General features: G+C 43.9%; 1 protein-coding gene across 9 annotated transcripts in view; it reads right to left on the bottom strand.

Annotated features, from left to right (window-relative positions):
* SNX19 (sorting nexin 19) overlaps nucleotides 1-14,210 on the bottom strand; it is a 49,796-nt gene extending 35,586 nt beyond the window's left edge. For 7 of the 9 annotated variants that reach the window (XR_007719166.1, XR_007719162.1, XR_007719165.1 and 4 more), the window contains exons 1-8: nucleotides 11,970-14,204; nucleotides 9,322-9,460; nucleotides 7,961-8,061; nucleotides 7,707-7,826; nucleotides 5,631-5,761; nucleotides 4,273-4,369; nucleotides 3,603-3,783; nucleotides 963-1,092 (exon numbers count right to left, since the gene is read on the bottom strand). Coding sequence is in view for 4 of the 9 variants with exons in the window: in XM_050755942.1 (XP_050611899.1) it covers nucleotides 963-1,092; nucleotides 3,603-3,783; nucleotides 4,273-4,369; nucleotides 5,631-5,761; nucleotides 7,707-7,826; nucleotides 7,961-8,061; nucleotides 9,322-9,460; nucleotides 11,970-13,643 (2,573 nt within the window). In the remaining 5 variants the exon portion in view is untranslated. Of the gene's footprint in view, nucleotides 1-962; nucleotides 1,093-3,602; nucleotides 3,784-4,272; nucleotides 4,370-5,630; nucleotides 5,762-7,706; nucleotides 7,827-7,960; nucleotides 8,062-9,140; nucleotides 9,229-9,321; nucleotides 9,461-11,969 lie in introns of those variants that run through there. The other 2 variants (XM_050755941.1, XM_050755944.1) reach the window with 2 other exon arrangements.
* Between the last annotated feature and the right edge of the window lie 10,276 nt (nucleotides 14,211-24,486).

Here is a 24,486-nt window from a genome sequence, read left to right on the forward strand (position 1 = left end):
TTCACTTGGCCTCTTTATGATTCAAGTTTATTAAACCTCCCTGATCCTATGCAACTTAGAAAAGGGGGATTTAATTGCTTGCTGTTAATAACTTTTCAACTTGGTAAAGAATAGACACATAATTTTTTTTTATAAGGATATATTTTTTGAGTGACCTGTTACCATGAGCCTCATGCTAAGAGAAGGTCAGCATTTGGCTTCCTCTTACTTTGGGATGTGCCAGGATGTCTCATAAGAGGGAGTTCAAAACAAGAGTAGCCAAAACCCAAGCACTACGTGTGTCTGCCTCGCTCAGAGAGAGTGTTTCTGGCCTACTTCAGATTAGCTAAGCTTACATCAGTTCCACAGTTAGAAAGTCAGCAGCTAAAAACTCCACCTGTGTACAAATCTTTCAGGAGATCAAATGGTGTGAGGATTACAAAGCCTGGATTAGAAAAGCCAACTTGCAAATCCAAATTTCCCTCTATTCTTTACCATCCTGTGTCAGTAAGTACTTCAGCTGTGAATATTTATGCCCCTCTCAGAGAAAACAATCTTTATTTCAAGAGCACTGATGTTTTCTCCTTTTCTTTCCCACTGTTTATCATCACACTGGTGACATAATGTCAGTTAAGACAAATGTCCACCATAACCAAGTGAAAGGTGCGGGGCTGGAGGATAAAACTGGGTGGAAAATTGAGAGGAGGACGAGTTCAGCTAAGTATTTTAGGATCACACACAGTGTCTGCAACTCAGTACACTATGCCAGAAGTCTTACAGAACTGGATACTTTCAAATTGTAGACAACTAGGTAGTTAATAAAAGCTTTCTGATACTCTCAAGGCATTTTTGATTCCTGTAACCCCTGTAACAGAGAATCTATCTTCTCTTACGACTACAGATTCCCTGGACACTATTCAGCATCGCATCCACCTTTTCTGCAATTTGAGATTCTGATTTGAGGGAGAATTCAGCAGTCTTACCTTTGAACTAGGGTCCCAAAGATAAGACGAAGAAACTTCTGCATGTTTTCGGTACACAGCCATTTCCACTGTTCTGTTAGTAGCAAGAGGAGCAGATCTAGGGCTGTGTCAGCTAACTCTGTCTCTGTTCCTGAGGGATAAAATGGCATCAAGAGTAACTCAGAAGAGACCCATACTTGAGGAACATCTTTCAAGGTACTGGGTGGCACCTGTGTCTCTCTACCTTCATGCCGATCATCTGGTATTTCTGCAATCCCTCTCCACTCAAATCAAGAGATGTTTAACTCTTATCTAGAAGGCTCAGTGACAGGCTCAGCATTTCTTCACATTTTTAATTAATGTTTCTGATATTGTTACCTAATGAATGTTTCTATGTTTTTAAAAGATATATATATATCTTCTAATCATATATATACACACACGTATACACACACACACACACACACACACACACACACATGCACTTATTTTGCCTACTTAGTTTCTATTTCTTCTATATTTCCCCAGGATGCTGAATACTTTCTGTTCCAAATAAAAGCTCACAACTAGTGACTAAGTGCAACTGGCAAGGCCTCCTCTCTTTCCAACCTTGCATTCCACTCACCCCCACAAAGCATTATGGAAACACCAGGGGCAGAAGTGGGGAAAGATTTGGCATTCACTTTCCTGAAAAACCTCCATTACACAGAGCTGTAGGGTTAGGATTCAGGAGGCTTCAGCCTGATTTTGAGATAACATTTGGTTCTAGGAAGAACACCACACCTCTGGTAAAATGCCATAACAATTACTACATTCTTCCTGTTTCAAAGACTGGAAGGGCCACACATGAGCTTATACCCATGCTAAACTAAGGTTTCCTGAACAAATGTATTTTGTGGAAGGAAGCATGTGTTGTTTAAACCTGTCCTGGGGTTCCAATGTCACTTCTGATTTGTCTCCAAGTATGTGATGTTACAGAATGAATCTGAGATATCTGGTGCTACTACTGTGATTAATATTATAAGTAGTATCAACAAGGACTTTGTTAGTGTAGGACCAATGGGTATTCTCTGGGTCACCTTGCCCCAGCTCTCCTTCAACACGAATGACTTCTGATTTGGACAGATCTACTAGAACTGAATCATACTTCCCTCTTAACCCCATATAATATATATTTTCTTTTCTGTTTGTATTGCCAAGATTGGGAGCTGACATGTTGTTTGATTTATAATCATCTTCTCAAAGATGGGATATTGCATTCCTTGTGAGACAGCATCATCCTGAGCCCTAGTCCTCAATTGTATGATTCTCTCAGGTTTTGCATTTGCCTGGAGCTGCCACCATGTGGTAACAATTAGTTATAGCAGTGAAAAATAAGAAAGCAAACAAGGTACCACCAAGCCAGTTCTCTTAAAGAAAATGACGGATTTTTTTTTTTTTTAATCATACGAGCATTTTGAGTCTCTCAGAGATAGAAGAAGGGTTTCAGGCCTAAATCATCCCTCTAGAGATACTATGTTCAACATGTACAGGCTGGACTTTGCCTAGAATGATATTCTTACCCCACTGCCTCCGCCCCCCCGCCATCTTTACGGTCTCTTAGAGTTCTCTGATGCTTTCACTGTCATATTACTTTATTTACTTAATTGTGAGATATGTGTGAAGGGATGGGGCTGTCAATCCCATTTTTCACAGACTTAAATTGAGGCCCTCAGAAGAGATGTCAGGTGATTTGTTCACGGGCACCTGAGAAAGAATAAGCTTTTTCCCCATTTTTGAATACAAGATTTTGCGATCTTTTACTCTCAACAGAGGGCTTTATCTTGATGGAACTGATATACTTATTTTAAGTTCTAGTTCAGTAAACATGCTAATTAATATCTAGAGCTTTGAATTTTTCTTCTACAGAGTACACATCTGCTCTTCTCCTGGAAGGTGAACTTGCTCTGCCTCCAATGCAATAAGGAAGAAGTAGAGCTTTCATCTCTTCTCCCTCCCTACTTTATGTTGGGTAACTAGATGGTATCATCTGCCATGGCAGTAAATACAGAAAAAAGAATAGATCTGGGGAAATAAGACAATTTCCATCTTGAACACATCATATTTCAGTTGCCCTATGGTATATCCAAGTGAAGATGTACAATATTCAATATTTAAGGCATCACCACACATGCGTTACAGCTGAAGCCAAGAGTACAGCTGGGGTCACCCTGGAAGAGTATGTAGAATAGAAACAGTGAGCCAAAAATCAAGCGCTGGCAGGCGGATCATGGGGCCAAGAGACTGGACTAAGAAGCCACAAGAAGGGCATGAAGGAAACCAGGAAACCGGGACACTAAAGGAAGAAGTTTCTAAAGAAATCCAAGAGTCTGATATGCCAAAAATAAGTTCAATGAGCTATCAATATTATCAGCATGATCTCATCCTGCTGGATTAGAACTCCCTGTGTTTGTGCCCTGCTCTGCTGCTTGATTCCGCTCTGGCAACTGTGTCCTACTCATCTCTGTGCCCCAACACAGCACCTCCAACACTGGAGTTCAACACATAGCATGCTCAGCTGAATGGAACAGAAATCAAAGTTACAAACTTCAACTATCCCAAGTCCCAAGTGAATGCCACCCTGGCTCCCTTCTCCATGGGAGCAGAGACCTCGCCACTCACCTGGATCGCTGTTGCTGGGGTCTTGGGCTGGCACAGCTGCATCTGACAAGCAACTGTCCACATGTCCTCTAGGGGGCTGTTCAGGATCTTTTTCTGGGGCTTTTGTTGGCTGCATTTCCAGTAACTTTGTCTGTTTTTCAACAAAAGATTCCATCCCAGACATGGATAGGGTCTCGGACTCCTAAGAAATAGCCAGTGGCATATCACATATGGAATGCTGACAGTAGGGGAGCAAATGTGGCACTCTAGGTTTCCCTGCCTCTCCCCTGCATAAGTACCTTGGGTATAAAAGCCAACTGATGCTATGACTACTTTAGGAAAGATTTTATTTTTTTACCCAAGTTGCAGGTAATACAGGCCTGCCCTGGGATTATCAAATCTGCACACATTTTTGGTCATCCATTTTTTTCCAGGAACTAGCTTTCTTTCTCATCTTGTCATCCACTATCCCAAACCCACCATGGTTGAGAAGCCAACCTGCCAAGCCAGAACTGGTAGGAATTCCAAACCACTCAGAGAAAATACTTTTAGCATAAAAGTTGGAGATCCAAAGGCTGATGAAGTCATTTAGCAGGACATTTCTGACTTAGAGAATATCTCAACTGCCTATAACTGTAGGACCAATATCTCAGATATTTTTGCCCCACATTCTTTGGGTTTTGGTTCTTACCACATTGCCTTCCTGGAGACAATAAAGAATCTTGTCTTGTGCTTCAGTCACACTTAGCGCTGGAGAAATTTTACTGGATGAGAACCTCAGCCTGGACCTGGTACAGAAACAAACAGCAGAAACAGGATGTAATTTATGGTCTTGAGCCCCAAACAAAGGGCTGGCAAGTACTGATAATAAATGACAACAAGAATATCCATACGTATTCTGGGGACCTTACTGTGGTCAGATGGTCAGAGCTGCCAGGAAAGCCTTGGCCCTGCAATCTCCCAAACAGTGTATATTCTCGCAATTCTTAATAGATAATGTAACGCATACACTAAGCTAGGTCTACAGTGCACTTGTGAAATGGCTTCTGCTAAGTAAAACTGGCATCAGTCTGCATCATGGTTATATTCCCACAGGAAAGATTAGCTAACACATACCGGGCACTCATTAAAAATTTGCTGAAGATTAAACAGACAGGTGGCATAGACCAAGTTTTTATTATTGCAGTTCACGGAGTATCCTTTTTGGACATCCATTTATTCCCCGTGTTCCAAATAAAACTAGAGAAGGAACTGCAAGTGATAACATCAATGTTTCAAGGGACAGAGACTCATAAGCACAGGTATCATGGTCATCCTTCAATAGATGGGCCCAGTTAAGAAAAGGTTAGGTGCTGTGAGTCTGTTATTGCTGGCCCACGAAACATAAGCACAGAGACAAAGAGTCAGACACTCAGACACACACACACACACACACACACACACACAGAGATGCTCTTTCTTCATAAGGACCAGACACAGATGAAATTTGCAGTAAGGGTACATGTGGTGCCCTTGCTTGCCACATGTTGGCTTTGAATGCTGCCAGGAAACAGCTGGGGCCCTAGTGCAGGAGAGAGTAGCAGGAGTCAACCAGTTACTAAAATAGGCCCTGTGGGTTTCCATTCTAGCCCTTTCCTGTTTATTGCTAATATATGCAACTTCTGAGCCAAGATTTCCAGAAATGATGGCAAACAGAGATCAGTTATAAGCCTTAATTCTTAGTAGGAAAGAAACATCTCAATTTTCCAGGAAAAGAGAAAAGAGAATATCCTATTCAAAAGAGAGTATTCTTCCTAGTCAAACATCCCTGGTCAGTTGGGCCCCAGGTTCCCATGGCAAAACCAAACATTCAGCAGTGCTGCCTCTGCAGCACCACAGGCTCCTCCAGGTGGAGCACTGAGGAGCCTGGGGTCTAGCTTCGCCTAAAAACTGGTATGTCTGACCCACCTCCTCTCCTCTAGGGCTTGAGAATAGGGTGAGCGTTGGCTGAGGATTGGGGATCAATCTGGGAACTGGGGAAAGGTCCCTGGGTGACTGAGGGCTTCTCACTTGCCAGCCTTCTTGCCTTCTGTCTGGGACTTGCTTTCGGTCTCGGCCTCACTCAGCTCCTCTGTGGGGCTCTGGGGTTCAGAGCGAGGAAACGCTGTCTTCAAGGTGTCCACAATGGCACTCACCACCATCTGCAGGGGTCAGAGGTGCAGGGTCAGTAAGGCCATCCACATCCACAGATGGAAACTGCCAAGCAAGCAGTCGCCTCACAGCACTTTATGCAACAGGATGAGGAGAGGGGCCAGGCTCTCTAGCAAAGCCTTATCCAGTAGCAAGGTCGAATACCAGCTAATGACTTAGTGACAACTATCTTTCCTTTTTTCCATGGCCATAAATATCTTTTTCCTTGAGGAGTAAAACAAACAATGCCATGGGAAAAGAAGCCAAAACCAACAGTGACAGAAATAAAAACCTAGGAGTTATGCGGGCTGATGATGTATCTTTCAATTTCTTTCTTTGTATATAAAAAAGTGATTTCTAGTTTCCAAATTGATAACAACTTCATCAGCATGTGCACCAGTGGAAGTACATAGGTAGGAGTATAAAGAGAAAGGAAGAGTGAAGAAGATGATCAAAAATAAAAATACAGTTTAGGGGCATAGGTAATATTAACATGCTTAGAGTAACTTACACAGAGCAAACAATCAGTTTTTCTAGTCAATTCTAACAATTTCTTTCTTTAAGTACAGAAAAAAATAACAAAAATCACTCAGCTCAAAACTCAGATATCTGGAGTTGAGTTGTTGTAACTTTTCTACTCATAAAGACCAAATAAAATAATCCTCACTGAAGATTAAGAATAACCTCTATTTCTTCAGAATGGCAAGATGACATACAGATATTTGCTAAAAAGGACAATGTACAAACGAAACCTTAAACCATCAAAGAAACAGAATGAAACATTTACTCTTCCTCTGGTGCTTCCTGCTAATTAACACTGCTGGCTCAGAGCAGCACCATGCCTTCTTTGACTCATTCTTTTCGTATTCCTCCACAAGGAGTAAGCTAGCATAGCCAAGACGAGGCTGAAGAGAGTGGTCAGCAGACTACAGTAAAGACTGGGGGAGAACAAACCAGGGAAAGAACACTGAGGATGCATGAATTTAGATAATGCAGCTTAGAAAATACAACTTGTTCTCCAGGATCACAGAATTGTAGTCTGTGAGGGTGGGGAGGTCCTCATCTGTCTCATTCACTGATGTATGAACAGCAACTAGTAGAGTGCCTGGCTCAAAACAGGCATCCAATAAGTAGATGTGGAAATAATGGATGAATGATATCTGCATGGAACTCTGGGCATTTACCCAGTTGATCCCTTTTTAGTTTGTAGTTTTTTCCATAGCAGTGGATATCCCCTAACACCTACTACATCAAATTCTATTTTATTTGTCACTGTAAGCCTAGATGAGATGAGGGAGGCTCCTCTTCCGCCAATGCGTGTTTCCCAACCTGATAAAATACACATCACTTTTGACAAACTTAAGCCTCAGACTTCTGCCCCAGAGACGCTCATATCAGTTGGGAATCACTGCTTACAAGCTCCGACATGTTACACAAACGTCCTTCTTCCTACCATCTCCATAGGTGCTGAGACAACTTCTTGAAGAAGGTACAATTCTCTCCATACTGTGTTCTCTAGCGGAGAACCATGACACCACTTTAAATCCAGCCTCGTGTCCTGTCTTACGGCTCTCTTTCCTGGGTGACCCAACACTGGAAATGACCTTTACCCTCTGAAAGACCATCCCTCCTGCCAGCTATCTGTGAAGACATAGATTGATCTTTACATGACTCCAACAGTGTAACAATACAGTAATACCCCCAGGAGATACGTGTACACTTAAGAGTGTTGGGGTACTGTTTCCCACCAGCTGTTCCCTGTGATTCAGTGAGCTGATGATTCACCCAATATTTGGCAACAGGTCTTGACAATTTGAGTCCGTGTTCTATTGACGCCTCTGTGCTGCCCCTTCCCACACCCTACTGCTCTTATTTTTCAAGCACTGCCTCCATTCTGATGAATCCTCCTCATTTATAGATCAAAACTAAAGCTGAGCACAGTGGCCCTGCTGGTACCTTGTCTATTCTAGAGACCATAAATGGTTTCTTGACAAAGGCAATACGAGCATCTGTGTTCAGAGCAAGGAACTCCTGCACCTCCTCACTGTTAGCGATCTCCGGAATGGCACAGAGTTGCTGCAAAAATAAAACACACACAAAAATTTTAAAGAGAAATTCCAGTCCCCAGATCTCTCCGCTTTGGCTTGGGTGTTCTGGGGTTAGACACCCAGGTTAAAATGAGAACAAGGCCAAAAGAGAAGGATGCTGACCTTTAGGAATGATTCTAGGAGGCTCTTACGGGCTTCTACTCTGTCACTGTCCATATTTCCAAATGGAAGATCTGGAAAGAGCTTTTTAGGACCCTTCACATCTAAAAAAAACCCAAAATATTCACTCATTTAACATTCACAGAGAGCTATTCCATATAAAACATATAAAGAAAACAGAACTATTGAATATATTTCCTTGGATTAAAAAAAATTTCAGGAGTTCCAAATATGCATATGATCCATATGATCCACACAACACTAACTTGTTACAAGAGAGGGTTCTAAAGTGCAGAGACCCAAGTTTAAATTTGGGCTAAATCCCTACTATAATAACGATCTTAGACCATTTGTGTTATCTTTCTGACTTTGTTTCTCTTCTGTAAGATGAGGACAATGAGGGTACCTATCTCATAGGCTGATGGGAGCATTAAAAGAGCTAACATGTGTAAAGTGCTTAGGAGAGAACCTGGCACACATTTTCAAGCTTGGCTCAGTATTAGCTATTATATTAAGAAAGAAAATGCATAATTTATGCCCAAACTTATTAAACTGTTTATTTGGGTAATCACCACTATTTTTAAAAAACAAAGTAACCAGTTACTAGCTAATTCTTAGAGTGAAATTTTATTACATTAAAAAAATATTTAGAGAGGGGTGGTGGCTCACGTCTATAATCCTAGCACTTTGGGAGGCCGAGGCGGGTGGACTGCTTGAGGTCAGGAGTTCAAGACCATCCTGACCAATATGAGGAAACCCCATCTCTACTAAAACAAAAATTAGCCAGACATAATGGCAGGCTCCTGTAATCCTAGCTACTCTGAAGGCTGAGGCAGGAGAATCGCCTGAACCTGGGAGGCGGAGGTTGCAGTGAGCCGAGATCGTGACATTGCACTCCAGCCTGGGTGATGAGAGCAAGACTCCGTCTTAAAAAAAAAAAAAAAGTCCCCCGTGCCTGAGAGTTGTCAAACAGCACACAAAAGATCTGGGTATTAAAGGAAAGAGGGTGGCAACAACTTCTGTGTAATATTTTAATATTTAAGAACCACCTATCTATGAATCTGGAAAAGTTAATTTAACTCCTGACACTAACTTACAGGCACAGGTGGAAATGTGAACACTTATTTTTTAATCTTAAGCTAGATGGGGCTCCAGAACAAAGCAGTTGGCAGTAAAGGACTACCTCTGAAAGAATGTGATTGCTGCTGCCCAGCACTAAACCTCAGAACTCCTGAAGCAAACCCGGGGAGCAGAGAACCTTGAAACGGCATTCTCCTCCCCAGTCCCTCCCGTGAACCAACAGGCCAGCCAGGGTGGCTTGACGTGGGAAGCAAGCGGCAGTAGGGGTTGGGGAAACTCCTGACTTTTGATGAACTTTCGTAGATCTGATTTCTCCTCCAGACGGGTCTGCAGATTCAAGAACTCTCGATAGCGACGATTCACGGTGTGGTAGGCCAGCTGCTGCAGCCCGCTGCTGTTTTCACCATCAAGGGCTGTCTCGTACTGTTCAATGAACAAATTGATTGATGGAATCAGCCGGGTTTCAGCAATCTTCTATTCTGGCTTTACTGACTACTTGGTCAATGGCCACATAGCAAGAGTAAGAAACTAAGAACAAAGGGAGGGAGATGTTCCTATTCTGTTCCAGAACCTCCTATATCTAATTGCTCAGAAAGTCAGAAATGAGTTTCACTCCTCCACACTACTTTCATCTGAAAGCTCCCTCTCCCAGATACTTCCTTTACTTACAAAAATGGCTACATAACTATTTTTCAAATGAATATCTGAATAGAAGGCATAACATCCATAAAAATGATACTGCCTCTATCACCTTTAAATTACAGGGCTAAACATTATAAGGGGAAAACCACTTTTCCATTATACTCCCCCGTGATTATTTATATTAGTTAAGGGAAGAACAAGTAATCCAAACAGGAGATAAAAATTTGTTTATCTGGAATAAATTAAAGGGTATTTGTTTTGTTTCAGGCAGATTAATTTTCCTGATTGTTACTCTTAGAGCTAAACCGAATTTTTCCTAAGTACCTATCATCTGTATCATAGAAGTCACATGAAAATTGGAGATGTGATAAGGGGTCAAAGTCCACTGTCTTCCTAAGCTTAGAGGGGTTGGTATGTGGAAAAGATGACTTACACCTCATGTTCCCCAAAGAGTGAACACCACGGATAGCATGGAATCTGCAACTCAGCTTGGGGGCGCGCTTCTTGACGGGGTAGTTAAGACACAATGAAACGTTGTGGGAGAAGTATATATGTGCACCCTCTCATTAGGAATAGGTTATTATTTTTTGGTTGAGGTATACTGTGGGCAAGAGATGGAAAAAATGAACTCCTTGTTGGTGGGACTTGTGGCTGGTGCTTTACAATTTTTTGGCGACAGAGAGGGTATTCATTATGAGCTGATGTGAGCAAAGCAGTCTCTCAGAACAGTACTGAGGCGGAAAAGACCAGATAAGAGAGACAGGTGACATTCAGGGTGGGGCTCTCAAGCCTAGAGCATTTGGGAACTATGAGGCTTTCTGCGGAATATGTTGCTCCTCGAGGGCCAATTTTCAACACTGTTATGGTTACTTCCATCACATAAACTGAAAACTATTTACTATCAGAAAGTATAATAATATTGATATACAATTTAAAATCAGTTATATGTCCATATAAAAATCTGAAACCAATTTCAAACTACTCATAATTGGCTATATTACTTTGTTCTCATTTTTTACTTTACTCTTTTCTAATGCTTAATTGAAGTAGTAGCAGATGTCAAAAACTAGCAACGACAAAAAAGAACAAATAATGGGAGAAAGACTGTGAACTTAAACATTCTATTCACCAACTTAATTTTTCTGCTAATGAGGAGGAAAAAAAATCTGCTGTTTAATGTCAGTATAGGAATAGTCATTAAAAAAAGATGAAATAACCAGAGCCAACACTTAAATGTGAGAAAGGTGCATGGCATAGGGACATCCAGAATTACAACAAAAAGGCAGGAAAATGTTAACAAAGTTATACCAGTCATTTGAGGCTAGTCTCAGTTATTTTATGACCAGTACTGATCTGTACTTCTACAATTTGCCTACAAGGAGTGTGAGTGTGTTTGTGTGTTCACATATAGGCATTTCTAATTACTTCCATTCTGTCTTACTTGAAAATGTCATAATGTTACTTTCTAAAATGCTATGTCATGATGCAGCTGTGTTGAGCAGATCAAGGAAGGCCTTCTCCCTCTCACCTGGATTGGGAGTTCTTGGGGAGGAGTGAAGCAAGCAGGCTGTGCCTGGTGGTAGCTTCTGGACTCAAATGAGAGAAATTCAAGTGGAAGGCAAGGAAAATCCAATGGGTAGGATCTTGCCCAAGAATTTTCTAAACTTCTTCCCTGCTCATTTCTTTTTCAAAATACTAGTATATTTTGTACTTTGTTTTAGGAAGGTAGGTTATTTACCTATATCTATCTCAGAAGATAGCAAGTTTTTGACTCTTGGAGGTGTTTAAGCACAGACTTGGGAGGAACTTGACAACAGATAATATGAAGAGGGTTGGCTGGATTAGAGAGGCAATTCTCCCAAAATGGCCATAGGACAGGCTGACTCCATGTTATCTGGAGAGTTCTATTTGAAATATAAAATAAATAAATAAAGAGAGAATCCAGGGACCCCTCCTTAGAAATTCTCATCTGAACCCATCAATGTGTGTCAGAATCTGTATATATGCAAGGCAGCTCAAGTGATTTTGAGGTGCAGCCAAGTTTGGGAACCACTGAAAATATAACCCTCAGCACTCTAGCAGCTCTGAAGTTCCAGGATTGTTTGTGTGAGTACAGGATAAATACTACTCTGCTTTACACATTAGCTTCAGACCATTCACAGAGATAGATGCCTATTGAGAGAAACACTTCAAACTAAGAGCATCTCTCCCCAGAGAACATTTGCTTCACTGACTGCTTTCCAAACCCACTCCTAGCCCGGGTGAGCACCCACAGTTTTAATCCTGTTACCTTCACAGTATAGAGTGTATATGGGTGGAATCCAGTGCCACTGTGCTCTCGGGCTGTAATGGTGCCAGTGATACGAAGGTTCTGGATGATAACTGGGCCATCTGGACTGCTTAGGGGCTCAAAGCTGAAGGTGGCTGAGCTGAGAGGACCAGGTGGAGAGGAGGAAAGCAGAACTGGTGGCAGAGTAGGATCAAGGGAGCTCATATCATGGGTGAGATCCTTCTCTAAGCATGAGGGCCGTGAGTGGCAGGTCTTTTCTGGCCCCTCCAGCAAAGCTGTAACAGAGGTGGTAACGTCTCCTTGTTCTATCTCCTTGTCTGCTGTGTCGATCTGGATCTCTGGGTAGGAATTCAGTGTGGAGACCGGCAGGCCTGTCTCTGTTTCAGTCCCTGGACCCTCCTCAGCCTCTGCTCCTTCAGATGCCTCACCATCTTTGGGTTCCAGAGCCTGGGAACCCTCTAGGGCACACAGGGCATCCTGAATCCTGTCAGAGAGAAAGTTGCCTGGAGTCATGAGCATGATGGTTTCTTTGCCCAGTTCAGACAGCGGAGACTCCAGCTCTGAGTCTTCACATAAGAACAGGGGACCTCGAAGATTTGGCTGTAGGAAATGAGATGAGTTGTTTCCTACTTTTCTTTCTTCACACATCCCACCCAAATCTCCCTCTACAGCTTCGTGGCCTTCTTCAACCTCTGGGGAGGGGCCTGCAGGACCCTCTGGCTCACTGTAACTTAGAAATACTGGGGCTGCTACTGGAGAAGTTCTCCCTTCTGGAAGCTGCTCTACCTCAGCAATCAGTGGCAGAGATGTGGGCACTGAGGGCTGTTCGGGGGCACTGGCTGGGCAAGGTGCTGGATCTCTGGCCTTGGAAAAGATACCCACGAGTACAAGGTGGATCCAGTCAGGATCTGACAGCCTGCTGATCAGTGGTAAGATTACATTGCATGTGATGAGTTCGACCACTACATGGCGTCCGGTACGAGTCTCCAAGTGGGGCTTGGGCACCAGCCCTTGAAGCAACAAATTCACAACGCCACGTGTGTAGGTGACTTCAGCACTGGGGCTGTGCACAGCAGGATGTGGGGCAGTAGCCCGACAGTAAGCCTCCCAGAGGTGAGAAGGCTCAACTGGACCATTCTTCCCTGCAGTGGCCTCCTTTGCCTGAATGTAGCTCTGCAGGTGACAACCGCAGAGAGTCAGAACACTCTGGGCAAGAGCATGACAGTCCATCATGCTCATCCTTCTCCGAAGCTCCTGGACCAACCCTTTCATGGCTGCCTCCATTTCCTCCTCAAAGGCTGGCTCCTGGCTCACGGAACGGTACCAGGATAACACAAAATCTCGAATAATCATCTGGATGGTGCGGTTGATCTCCTGTTCCAGCTGCCTTTCTGCCTCAGGGCATGGAGGACAGGTGGCCAATGGGATGAAGCGTTCCAGATGCAGTCGACCCGAAGCCGCTCCAGCGACGCTGGAGCCCAGCCATCCTCCCAGCACCACTAGCAATGCAGACAGAAGGCACAGCAGCCACACATTGACCAGAAGGTGTATGACCAGGAGCCAGCCGAGCAAGACCCCCACAGCCATCAGCTTCCGGCTACTCAACAGGTTACTGAGGTGACAGCTGGATCCAGCTGGAGTCTCCTGGAACGGTGGTACTGTTTCTGTCTTCATGGCTGATTGGACAAGGTGGCTTCCCCAGATGACAGCCCTCAAGATTTTACTTCAGAGTTAGGGAGGGGGGCATGAACTGTGTCTCATGTGGGGCGATCTGGGTGTTCTTCAGGGCACCGGGGCTCCGGGCCCTCAAAGTCCTACAGGCACTGCAAAGCGACAGCGGCAGCTCCGCGTCTCCCCATTGCTAACACTAACAGAGCCCTCGAACTCGCCCCTTCCAGCCGAGGTGCGGCTTTGGAGGAAAACTCTGCGGCCTTCATACTGCCCCAGGCGGAGGGCCTCTTCGCGGCCTCGGGGCGGGCGGTGCAGGGCCCTGGGGCCCACGGACACTTACACACGCAGAGAGCAGCGGCCGGCAGAGACTGGGTCCCACGCCGCCGGGAACCGCGCGCCCACACTCAGCCCCGACCTGAAGTGGGCTCATCCAGGTCCTCTCCGCTGGCCTCGGCCCGCTGCCGCCGCAAACCTCGGCGACCGCGCTCCGCAGCCCGGCCTGTGTTAAGCCTGACCGCCGGCCGGCCGCCGGCGACAGCTTCCGGGTCGACGTCGACGGGAGTGAGGCATGCTGGGAGAGCGGCCGCGCGGGCCCTGAGGAGCGGCGCTGCCCGGCGCCCTCTGCTGGAGAGGAGCCGCCCTGACGGCAGCTGCGCGCGGTAGTCTCTGAGCCTGAGCCGGAGCCTGAGCGCGCACAGGGCGCATGCTCGGCAAGAGCGGGCGCGGATTCCTGAAGCGCCACGGAACAGCCGCCTGCAGCAGTCACCGCTAAGACCCAGACTTCCAGACGCTTTAAAACGCTTCCTAGTTCTGGTAATTAAATGAAGCCTGTCCGTTACTGCTTAGGCACGCCGTCAATAATCCGGTTTATTTTAATTTCATGGAGGCGTAGTTTCATTGGCCTGGTGTGTCTTAACATTTACCCGGTTTCCCCTAGAGCCAGGACCCCGCGTCCCCAGTACACAGCTTACCTCATTTGTTGTCAGGAATTGCAGAATATAAGGCATGAAACAATACAGAGATAGGTTTATGTTTTAAATTTCGTATACTGTATCACAAAAGCAAATTTGTGATTGAGGGTTATTTGCTGGTGGCATGACACAAACAATCAAATATTTTGAGCATCAGCTGTCTTCAATGTGAGAGGCAGGGTGGACGAACAGAAGCAGACCTTGTCCTCTAGGATCCCCTGCCAACGGGGAGGCCAGCGCTTTGAATGCGATTGGCTATCTAATAATGCCAGTCAGCGTGCGATATAGTAAAACAAAAAATCTGACAGGAATTCAGGGGAAGGAAAGATCACTGTGGGTTGCAATGGTTAAGGAGACGCTCACAGAGAAGCTGCCTTTATGCTGAGTCTTCAAGGATGAGGGTTTCTATTCACCTCTATCTCTTCTCACTTTATCCTCCCCAAAAACATAGGAAAGGAAAGCAGAAATAGAGGTGTTCTTTCAGATAATCCTATAATATATTTGCTTTGGAATATGCTCTATGTTGGATTGTTTTTAGTTTTAGCAAATTTGACTTCAGTTATCTACACAGGAACTTATCGGAAGACAAAGTACTGGAAGCACTGACCAGGTGTAAAAAGTGTTAGTGTCAGTTTTGCGTGAAGCTAGCTTCCATATCCACCTTGGGCCCTAGGAGCCGTGCCTGCAATGTGGGTCTCCTTTCCATTTAGGCATAGGATGCACATCGTTTGCACAGAGCTGCTCATGGTTGCTCCTTGTCCATCTTCTCTGTGCTGTAAGCAGTCTTTCATCATCAGGGACTACTCCCTAGATGTTTAAAGGAATCTTCAAACAAATCCCAACCCAAAACTCTGCCAACAAGAAGTGCGTTGCAGCTTCCCATCTCTTCCATTGCTACTTTTGGGGCAGAGACTTCCTTTGAATACAAAAGAAGCCATCATTTAGATGTGACCCATAGTTAATGATTAACCACTTCTAAAGCAAATGGTTTGATTTAGGATCAGTGTCCACTAAGCAGACTGGGCACTCCCCTGAGATGGCAGAATGTGAGTCCATGTTTTCATGGTCCATACCTTTTCACTGCTGCCTGCCTTCCCACAGAAAAGGAACCCGAGAAGTGGGCTCTGCCCCTCTCTACCTTCCCAGACCATTCTAATGTCCTCAGGAACACTTAGAAAATGGCAACAATGCTCTGGAAAATGTCCCTGCCACCTAGATGGGAGCTAAAACAGAAATGTGAATGATGAAGGGACTAACGACAGTGCTGAAGACTTTCTGTGGCAGTTCAAAGAGAAAGTTTACTTGGCAGCATAATCTGGAGTGTTCAGGGCAGTAAGGAAGTGACCTTGCAAGTGGGCGCTATGCCACCTGACCAGATGGTCTGGAGCATCAAGGTAGCCAACAGTGCCTTCCTGATTCTGAAGCGGGTTTGATGGACATGCCCATGCACTTGTCATTTGGACGGGTGTGAGCTCCTGCCTGGGGGTCTGGGCAGGCCTCGGTCTCCAAACAGATTAATCACCGGGAGGAGGCGCGAATCAGGACTGATGTGCCCTGGTGTGTGTATGTGGGGTGGGGAGACTTGGCCACACTACTCACCATCTGGAGACGTCCTTCCTTCTTTCCTTTTCCCTATTTCTCAAAACATTAAAGGCATAGTGCTCGAGTGTTGGAGAAAACAAGACAAATAAGATACAATACTTCTCCTCAAGGGACTCTCAGTCTAGTTAAAGGAGAGACACATAAATATATAAATGTAATGAAACATGACCACGTATGTAATGTGATGTGTTCTGATGTGTTTTAATAGAAGTGCATATAATAAAATTGAAACACAAAGGGGGTGGTCAGCTGTGGAAGGGGGTGGCTCATAGACAGTTTTCCCTTAAGTTGGGAGATGAAAAAGAATTGATTGTATTTTAGGAAATGTAGGGTAGCGAGAGCAAGGGGCAAACAGAGGAAAGGTCTTTCAGGCAGAGGCCTGCTCGTAAGAAACAGGCAAGGACCATGAGAGCAAGGGGCCCCATGACACAGGCCCTGCCGAAGCCAGCCCGCACCCCACTTCAATTTTCTCTCAAAATAGAAGGCCAGGTGGCTTCCTAAAGAGAAGCTCAGTGATGGGGCAGGTAAGTGAGAAGAGGTGATGGTATGGAATTATTGCTGTGGGATATAGAAAGGGAGCTATTGAAGGTCAGGTAAAAAGATAAAGTTGGGGCTGGGCGCGGTGACTCACGCCTATAATCCCAGCACTCTGGAAAGCTGAGGCAGGCAGATCACAAGGTCAGGAGTTCAAGATCAGTCTGGCTAACACAGTGAAACCCCGTCTTTACTAAAAATACAAAAAATTAGCCAGGTGTGATGGTGTGCACCTGTAATCCCAGCTACTCCCTTGCGTGAATCCAGGGGTCGGAGGTTGCAGTGATCCAAGATTGTGACATTGCACTCCAGCAGCCCGGGCAACAGTGCGAGACTCCGTCTGAAGAAAAAAAAAAAAAAGAGAGAAAGCAGGGCTGAGGGACCTATTTGTAGTGACACCAATACATATGGTTGAGTTATTTTCTCTGGAGGTGTTTAGTATTGTATTAGTCCATTTTCATGCTGCTGATAAAGACACACTGGAGACTGGGCAATTTACAAAAGAAAGAGGCTTAATTGGATTTGCAGTTCCACGTGGCTGGAGAAGCCTCACAATTATGGTGAAAGGCAAGGAGGAGCAAGTCACATCTTCCATGAATGGCAGCAGGCAAAAAGAGAAATGAACTTGTGTGGGAGAACTCTTCTTTATAAAACCATCAGATCTCATGAGACTTATTCACTATGATGAGAATACAATGGGAAAGACTTGCCCCCATGATTCAATTATCCCTCACCGGGTTCCTCCCATGACACATGGGAATTGTGGGAGTTACATTTCATGATGAGATTTGGGTGAGGACACAGCCAAACCATATCATTCTACCCCTGGCCCCTCCCAAATCTCATATCCTCACATTTCAAAACCAATCATTCCTTCCCAACAGTCCCTCAAAGTCTTAACTCATTTCAGCATTAATTCAGAATTCCACAGTCCACAGTCTCATCCAAAACAAGGCAAGTCCCTTCTGCCTATGAACTTCCAAAATCAAAAGCAAGTTAGTTACTTCTTAGATACTATGGGAGTACAGGATTGGGTAAATACAGCCATTTCAAATGGGATAAATGGCCAAAACAAAGGGGCTACAGGCCCCATGAAAGTCCGAAATCCAGTGGGGCAGTCAAATCTTAACACTCCAAAATTGATTCAAAAAGTGGGTTCCTATGGTCTTGGGTAGCTCCACTCCTGTGACTTTGCAGGGTAGAGCCTCTCTTCCAGCTACTTTCATGAGCTGGCATTGAGTGTCTGGCTTTTCAAGGTGAATGGTGCAAGCTGTTGGTCAGTCTACCGTTCTGCGGTCTGGAGGACAGTGGCCCTCTTCTCACAGATCCACTAGGTGGTGCCCAAGTAGGGACTCTGTGTAGGGGCTTTCACCCACATTTCCCTTCCTCACTGACCTAGCAGAGGTTCTCCATGAGGGCCATGCCCCTGAAGCAAACTTCTGCCTGGGCATCTAGGCATTTCCATACATCCTTTGAAATCTAGATGGAGTTTTCCAAACCATAGTTCTTGACTTTTGTGCACTCACAGGCTCAACATCATGTGGAAGCTGCCAAGGCTTGAGGCTTGCACCCTCTGAAGCCACAGCCTAAGCTCTACATTGGCCCCTTTCAGCCATGGCTGGAGCAGCTGGGATGCAGGGCAGCAAGTCCCTAGACCACACACAACACTGGGACCCTGGCCCCTGGCCTATGAAACTATATTTTCCTTCTAGACCTCTAGGCCTGTGATGGGATGGGCTGCTACAAAGGTATCTGACATGCCCTGGATACATTTTCCTCATTGTCTTAGGGATTAACATTTGGCTCCTCGTTACTTATGCAAATTTCTGCAGCTGGCTTGAATTTCTCCTCAGAAAATGGGATTTTCTTTTCTATTGCATTGTCTGGCTGCACATCTTCCAAACTTTTATGCTATGCTTCCCTTATGAAACTGAATGCTTTTAACAGCACCCAAGTCACCTCTTGAATGCTTTGCTACTTAGAAATTTTTTTCTGCCAGATATCCTAAGTCATCTCTCTCAAGTTCAAAGTTCCACAAATCTCTAGAACAGGGACAAAATGTCACCAGTCTCTTTGCTAAAACATAACGAGGGTCACCTTTGCTCCAGTTCCCAATAAGTTCCTCATCTCCATCTGAGAACACCTCAGTCTGGATTTCATTGTCCATATCATTGGCAGTATTTTGGTCAAAACCTTTCTACAAGTCTCTAGGGAGTTCCAAACTTTCCCACATTTTCCTGTCTTCTTCTGAGCCCTCCAAACTGTTCCAACCTGTGCCTGTTACCCAGTCCCAAAGCTGCTTCCACATTTTCAGGTATCTTTTCAGCAGCCCCACTCTACTGGTACCAATTTACTGTATTAGTTCCTTTTCATGCTGCTAATAAAGACATACCTGAGACTGGGCAATTTACAAAAGAAAGAGGTTTAATTGGACTTACAGTTCCATGTGGCTGGGGAAGCCTCACAATCACGGCAGAAGGCAAAGAAGAGCATGTCTTCCATAGATGGCAGCAGGCCAAAAGAGAAATGAACTTGTGGAGGGGAACTCTTCTTTATAAAACCATCAGATCTTGTGAGACTTATTCACTATCATGAGAACAGCATGGAAAAGACTTACCTCCATGATTCAATTACCTCCCACTGGGTCCCTCCCACAACATGTGGGAATTCAAGATGAGATTTGGGTGGGGACCCAGCCAAGCCATATCAAGTATCCTCAGTAGAGAAGCAAGCAGGAGGTATCGAGGTACATGAAGTGAAAGGAGAAAAGGTTAGGACCTTCACATCCTGGGAAGAGAGTGGTTACAGTGGGAAATCATGGTGTCTAGGTATCTGGGAAGGAAAACGAAGCCAGGAGAGAGACAAACAGCTGTGAGGAGAAGATGGGCTGTACCAGGAGGAAGTAAGAACCAGAAGAAAAAGGCCTGTGGCTCAAGATTGGTACATCAGAGCCTGTGTTGGTTCTTATAGCTGTTCTACCAAATTACCATCAACTTAGCAGCTTGCAGTACACATGTTTATTCTCTTACAGTTCTGAAAGTCAGGAGTCTAAAATGGATTGAGAGGGCTTGCTCCTATTGGAGGTTCTAAGGGGGAAATCTCTTTTTTGTCCTTTCCAGCTTCTACAGGCTGCCTGTGTTCTTTGGCTCATGGCACCAGATGCTCTAACCTCTGCTTCTGTGGTCACATCTCTTTCTCCCACCTTGACCCTCCTGCCTTCTTCTTAAAAGGGCCCTGTGATTACCTTGAGCCCTCCCCAGTTATCTGGGAGAATCTTCCCATCTCAAGACCCTTAACTTAGTCTTATCTTTTGTTTCTTTTGCCAAGTAAAACAACATACCCACAGGTTCTGGGTGTCTAGATGTGAACCTATTTTGGTGGAAGGGGGGATTGTGTGACCTACTACAGAGCCTACGCACCTAAAGATGAAAATGTTTGTGTGACCTACTACAGAGCCTATGTACCTAAAGATGAAAACATTTTTGTGGCCAGATGAGTTACTGAAGTAGGGTCTGGATAACCCAGGGCTAGGGTTGAGTCTATGTTTTGGAGAAGGATGATCTACATGGCAAGGAAGTCACTAATGTTAGGGTAGAGAGGACCAGGATCTTGGTACAAATGTTCTCAATAAATGAGAAGAATGACCAGGAAGTTGGAAGGTGATGTAATACGAGGAGTGATATGGTTTGACTCTGTGTCCCCACCCAAATCTCATGTAGCACTGTGATCCTGAGTGTTGGAGGTGGGGCCTGCTGGGAGGTGATTGGATCATGGGAGTGGTTTCTAATGGTTTAGCACCATCACCCTAGTGCTGTTTCGTGATAGAGTTCTCATGGGATCTGGTTGTTTAAAAGTGTATAGTGCCTCCCCCTTTACTCTCTCTCTCTCCTGCTGCCTTGTGAAGACACGCTTGCTTCCCCTTTGCCTTCTGCCATGATTTTAAGTTCCCTGAGGCCTCCCCAGCCATGCCGAACTGTGAGTCAATTAAATCTCTTTTCTTCATAAATTACCCAGTCTCAGGTAGTTCTTTATAGCAATGTGACAACAGACTAATACAAGGAGTAAAGAAAGTATGGTGATACCAAAATAAAAGAAGGAATTTGTGCATAATTTGAGAAAGAATCATCTAAAAGCATCCGTGAAGAACTAGGATATTGCCAGGACAATATCGCCTTAGGCGCAGTGATGGAGAAAAACAGCCACCAGAGGGCAGCAGAAAGTATGGCATCTTAAAGAGAAACTGCATCTCATTTATTCATTCGTCATTCACATGTCTATCCATTCACCCCAAGAGGATTAAGCCAGATATTGGGAATTCAAAAATGGTCTTTATATAGTTTATCTTCTTAAAGAAGTCACAATCTAATGCGAGAGATGGATATTGACACAATGTAAAAAGTGCTATAATCAAAATATGTCAAAATATGGGAAGGCAGAATATTAGGAACAGTTGCACACAAGAGATGACATTTGAGCTGGCCATAAAGGATGGGTTGAATTTCCCATAAAGACAAGAGTAACAGGTCATACTAGGAATAAAGGAGACATGAGAAATACTGAATAAGCTCCCATACTTGTTTGCTAGGACTCAGAACAAACTACTACAGACTGGGTGGCTTAAACAACAGAAATTTATTTCTCGCAGTTCTGGAGACTGGAAGTCTAAGATCAAGGTATTGGCAGATTTGGTTTCTCCTGAGGCCTCCCTTCTTGCCTAGCAGAAGGCCACCTTTTCACTGTCTTCCTTCTGTGCACACACATCCCTGGTGACTCTTCCTCTTCTTATAGGGACAGAGTCATATTCGATTAGGGCCCACCCATAAGACCTTATTTAATCCTAGTTACCTCTTTACATGCCTATCTCCAAATAGAGCCACATTCTGAGGTGTACTGGCTTCAACATATGAGTTTTGAAGGGACAGAGTTCAGTCCATACTACTTCTTTTCTGTGGGTTATGTGAATAATCTGTGGGTTATGTGAATGGTCATATTTTGATTATGAGGATACTAAAAAGGAAGATAATAATTTTGATAGTTCCCAATATTTTTTTTCATTTCATTCAAAAGTGGAAAAAGCACTGAACTACAAATTAAGGAGATCCAGGCTTAACTTCCTCGTCTAGCTGTATACAACACTAAATGCTCGAATAGCCCCTCCCTCTGCAGAACAACCAGGCCCTGAATAGGAAACAGTTTTTGATGAGTTAATGGGTTCAGATGAGGACATAAAGTAGGTGAGAAGTCCAAGGTACACTATCCCATCACACTCTAAAAACAAAACTATTAAATAAGTGCAAAATGAAACAGAAAACAACTCTGAGATGAGGGTGGAACCGTCAGTAGTGAGCAGATGAAAGGAGCAGGGTGGCCCCAGGGACAGATCCTTATCAGATCTGTAATTCAGGTTCTGAGCCCTGTTCCAGCAGGAGGAGGTGAAACTGAGCCCCTGACTCCACTTTGAGCCACAGTCCTTGAAGGGGTTTGAAGAAGTTCCAGATCAGTGGCATTTCTAAGCTTCTGGAAGACACAGAAGCAAATCCATTCTGGAAGAAAATATTCTCATGATAAGACCATGAAATAAGCACACATTTAATATAGAGTACTATAAACTCTAAATCCAAACCATCAATTACGAGAAGGAAGGCTAACATGAGTGAGAATCAGAAAAAATAAACAACAGATTGAGAACACAAGAACTGTGGATATGAGTATTATCTGCTGCTTAAGATAGAAGATCCATGTATGAGCTCAAAAGGAATGGAATACAAGCATGTTCTAGCAATAACAGATTGTCAAAGATGCCCATCCAGTTTCAAAACATAGCCAAATGAAACTTTTATAAATGAAAAATAGGACTACTGAAATAAAATCTTAATGTATGTGTTAAATAGTTGATTATATATAGCCAAAGAAAAAATTAATAATCTACAGTATTTGTTGAAAAAAATTACTTAGACTATAGCATAGAGAACTAGGGAATTGAATATATGAAAAAAAAATGAAGCGAAATGAATGCTAGAATAAAAATTCTAATATTTATATAATCAAGAGTTCCAGGAAGATAATAAAGAGAATAAAGAATGATACAAATTTAAAGAGATTTTAGCAGATAATGTTCTAAAACTGGATGAAAACATAGATTCAGGAAGCATCAATAATATAAAGTAGATCAAAAGGCCAAAAGTTGATTGTTTTAAAAGACCAGCAAAAAAGAAAAAAATTTAGGTTAAATTAATTGAGAATGAAACAGAGATAAATAGTAATTAATATGGAAACTGATAAAGGAGACATAATTATGTATGTAGTAGAGTTAAAGGCATAACTTAATGACAGCAAATTTAAACTCTAAAACAAAATGGAAGAAGTTTTAGAAAAATATAAATTACAAAATAATCTAAGAAGAAATAGGATGTTTGAATAAGTCTATACCTATTGAGAAATTAAGTAACATTTTAAGGTTTCTCTCAAAGCAAATACCAGATAATTTTATAGGCCAATTCTCCCAAACCTATTCCAAATAGAATAGGTCATTCCAAATTTATATAATCTTATATAAACTCCTTAAGATTTTTTTAAAGTACATACTTTGCAACTCACGAATATAGTGTAACCTTGAAATCAAGACTAGACAAGACAGAAAACGAAAGAAAATGTACAGGTTAACCTCTCCCATCAACTTTTTTATCTTCTTTTCTCTGTCTGTCTGTCTGTCTGCCTGTCTGTCTGTCTTTCTGTGTTTCTTTCTTGACAGAATCTTGCTCTGTCACCCAGGCTATATTGCAGTGGCATGATCTCAGCTCGCTGCTGCCTCCTCAACCTCCTAGGTTCAAGTGATCCTCCCACCCCAACCTCCCCAGTAGCTGGGGCTACAGGCACACACTACCATGCCCAGGGACTAATTTTTAAATATTTGATAGAGACAAAGGGGGTCTCGTCATGTTGCCCAGGCTGGCCTCAAACTCCTGGGCTCAAGCAATTCTCCTTCCTCAGCTTCCCAAAGAGCTGGGATTACATGTGTGAGCCACCACGTCCAGCTAGATGCAAACATTTCTTAAAGTATTAGGCAACTAAATCCAGCAGAGTACTTAGGTGAAACCCCGTCTCTACTAAAAATACAAAAAACTAGCCGGGCGAGGTGGCGGACGCCTGTAGTCCCAGCTACTCGGGAGGCTGAGGCAGGAGAATGGCGGGAACCCGGGAGGTGGAGCTTGCAGTGAGCTGAGATCTGGCCACTGCACTCCAGCCTGGGCGACAGAGGGAGACTCCGTCTCAAAAACAAACAAATAAAAAACAAAAAAACACGAGGGTGGTTTAATATTAAAAATTCTGTAATTGGCCAGGCATGGTGGCTCACGCCGGTAATTCCAGCACTTTGGGAGGCCGAGGCAGGCGGCTTTAGCTTGGGAGTTTGAGACCAGGCTGGGGAACATGGTGAAACCCCGTCTCAACCAAAAATGTAAAAATTAGCCAGGTGTGGTGGCGCATGCCTGTAATCTCAACTACTTGGGAGGCTGAGGGGGAGAATGGCTTGAACCCAGGAGGCAGAGGCTGCAGTGAGCCGAGATCACACCACTGCACTCCAGCCTGGGCGACGGAGCGAGACTCTCTCAAAAACAACAAAACAAAAAACCTCTGGAATCATCACCCGCTACATTAAATGAGAAAATCTTTACGTTGTCTCAGTAGATGTGGTAGAAACGTTTAACAGCATTCAATATTCGTTCATGATTTCAAGGAAC

Source organism: Macaca thibetana, chromosome 14 (genome assembly GCF_024542745.1).
Source record: "Macaca thibetana thibetana isolate TM-01 chromosome 14, ASM2454274v1, whole genome shotgun sequence".
NCBI classification, from domain to species: Eukaryota; Metazoa; Chordata; class Mammalia; order Primates; family Cercopithecidae; genus Macaca; species Macaca thibetana.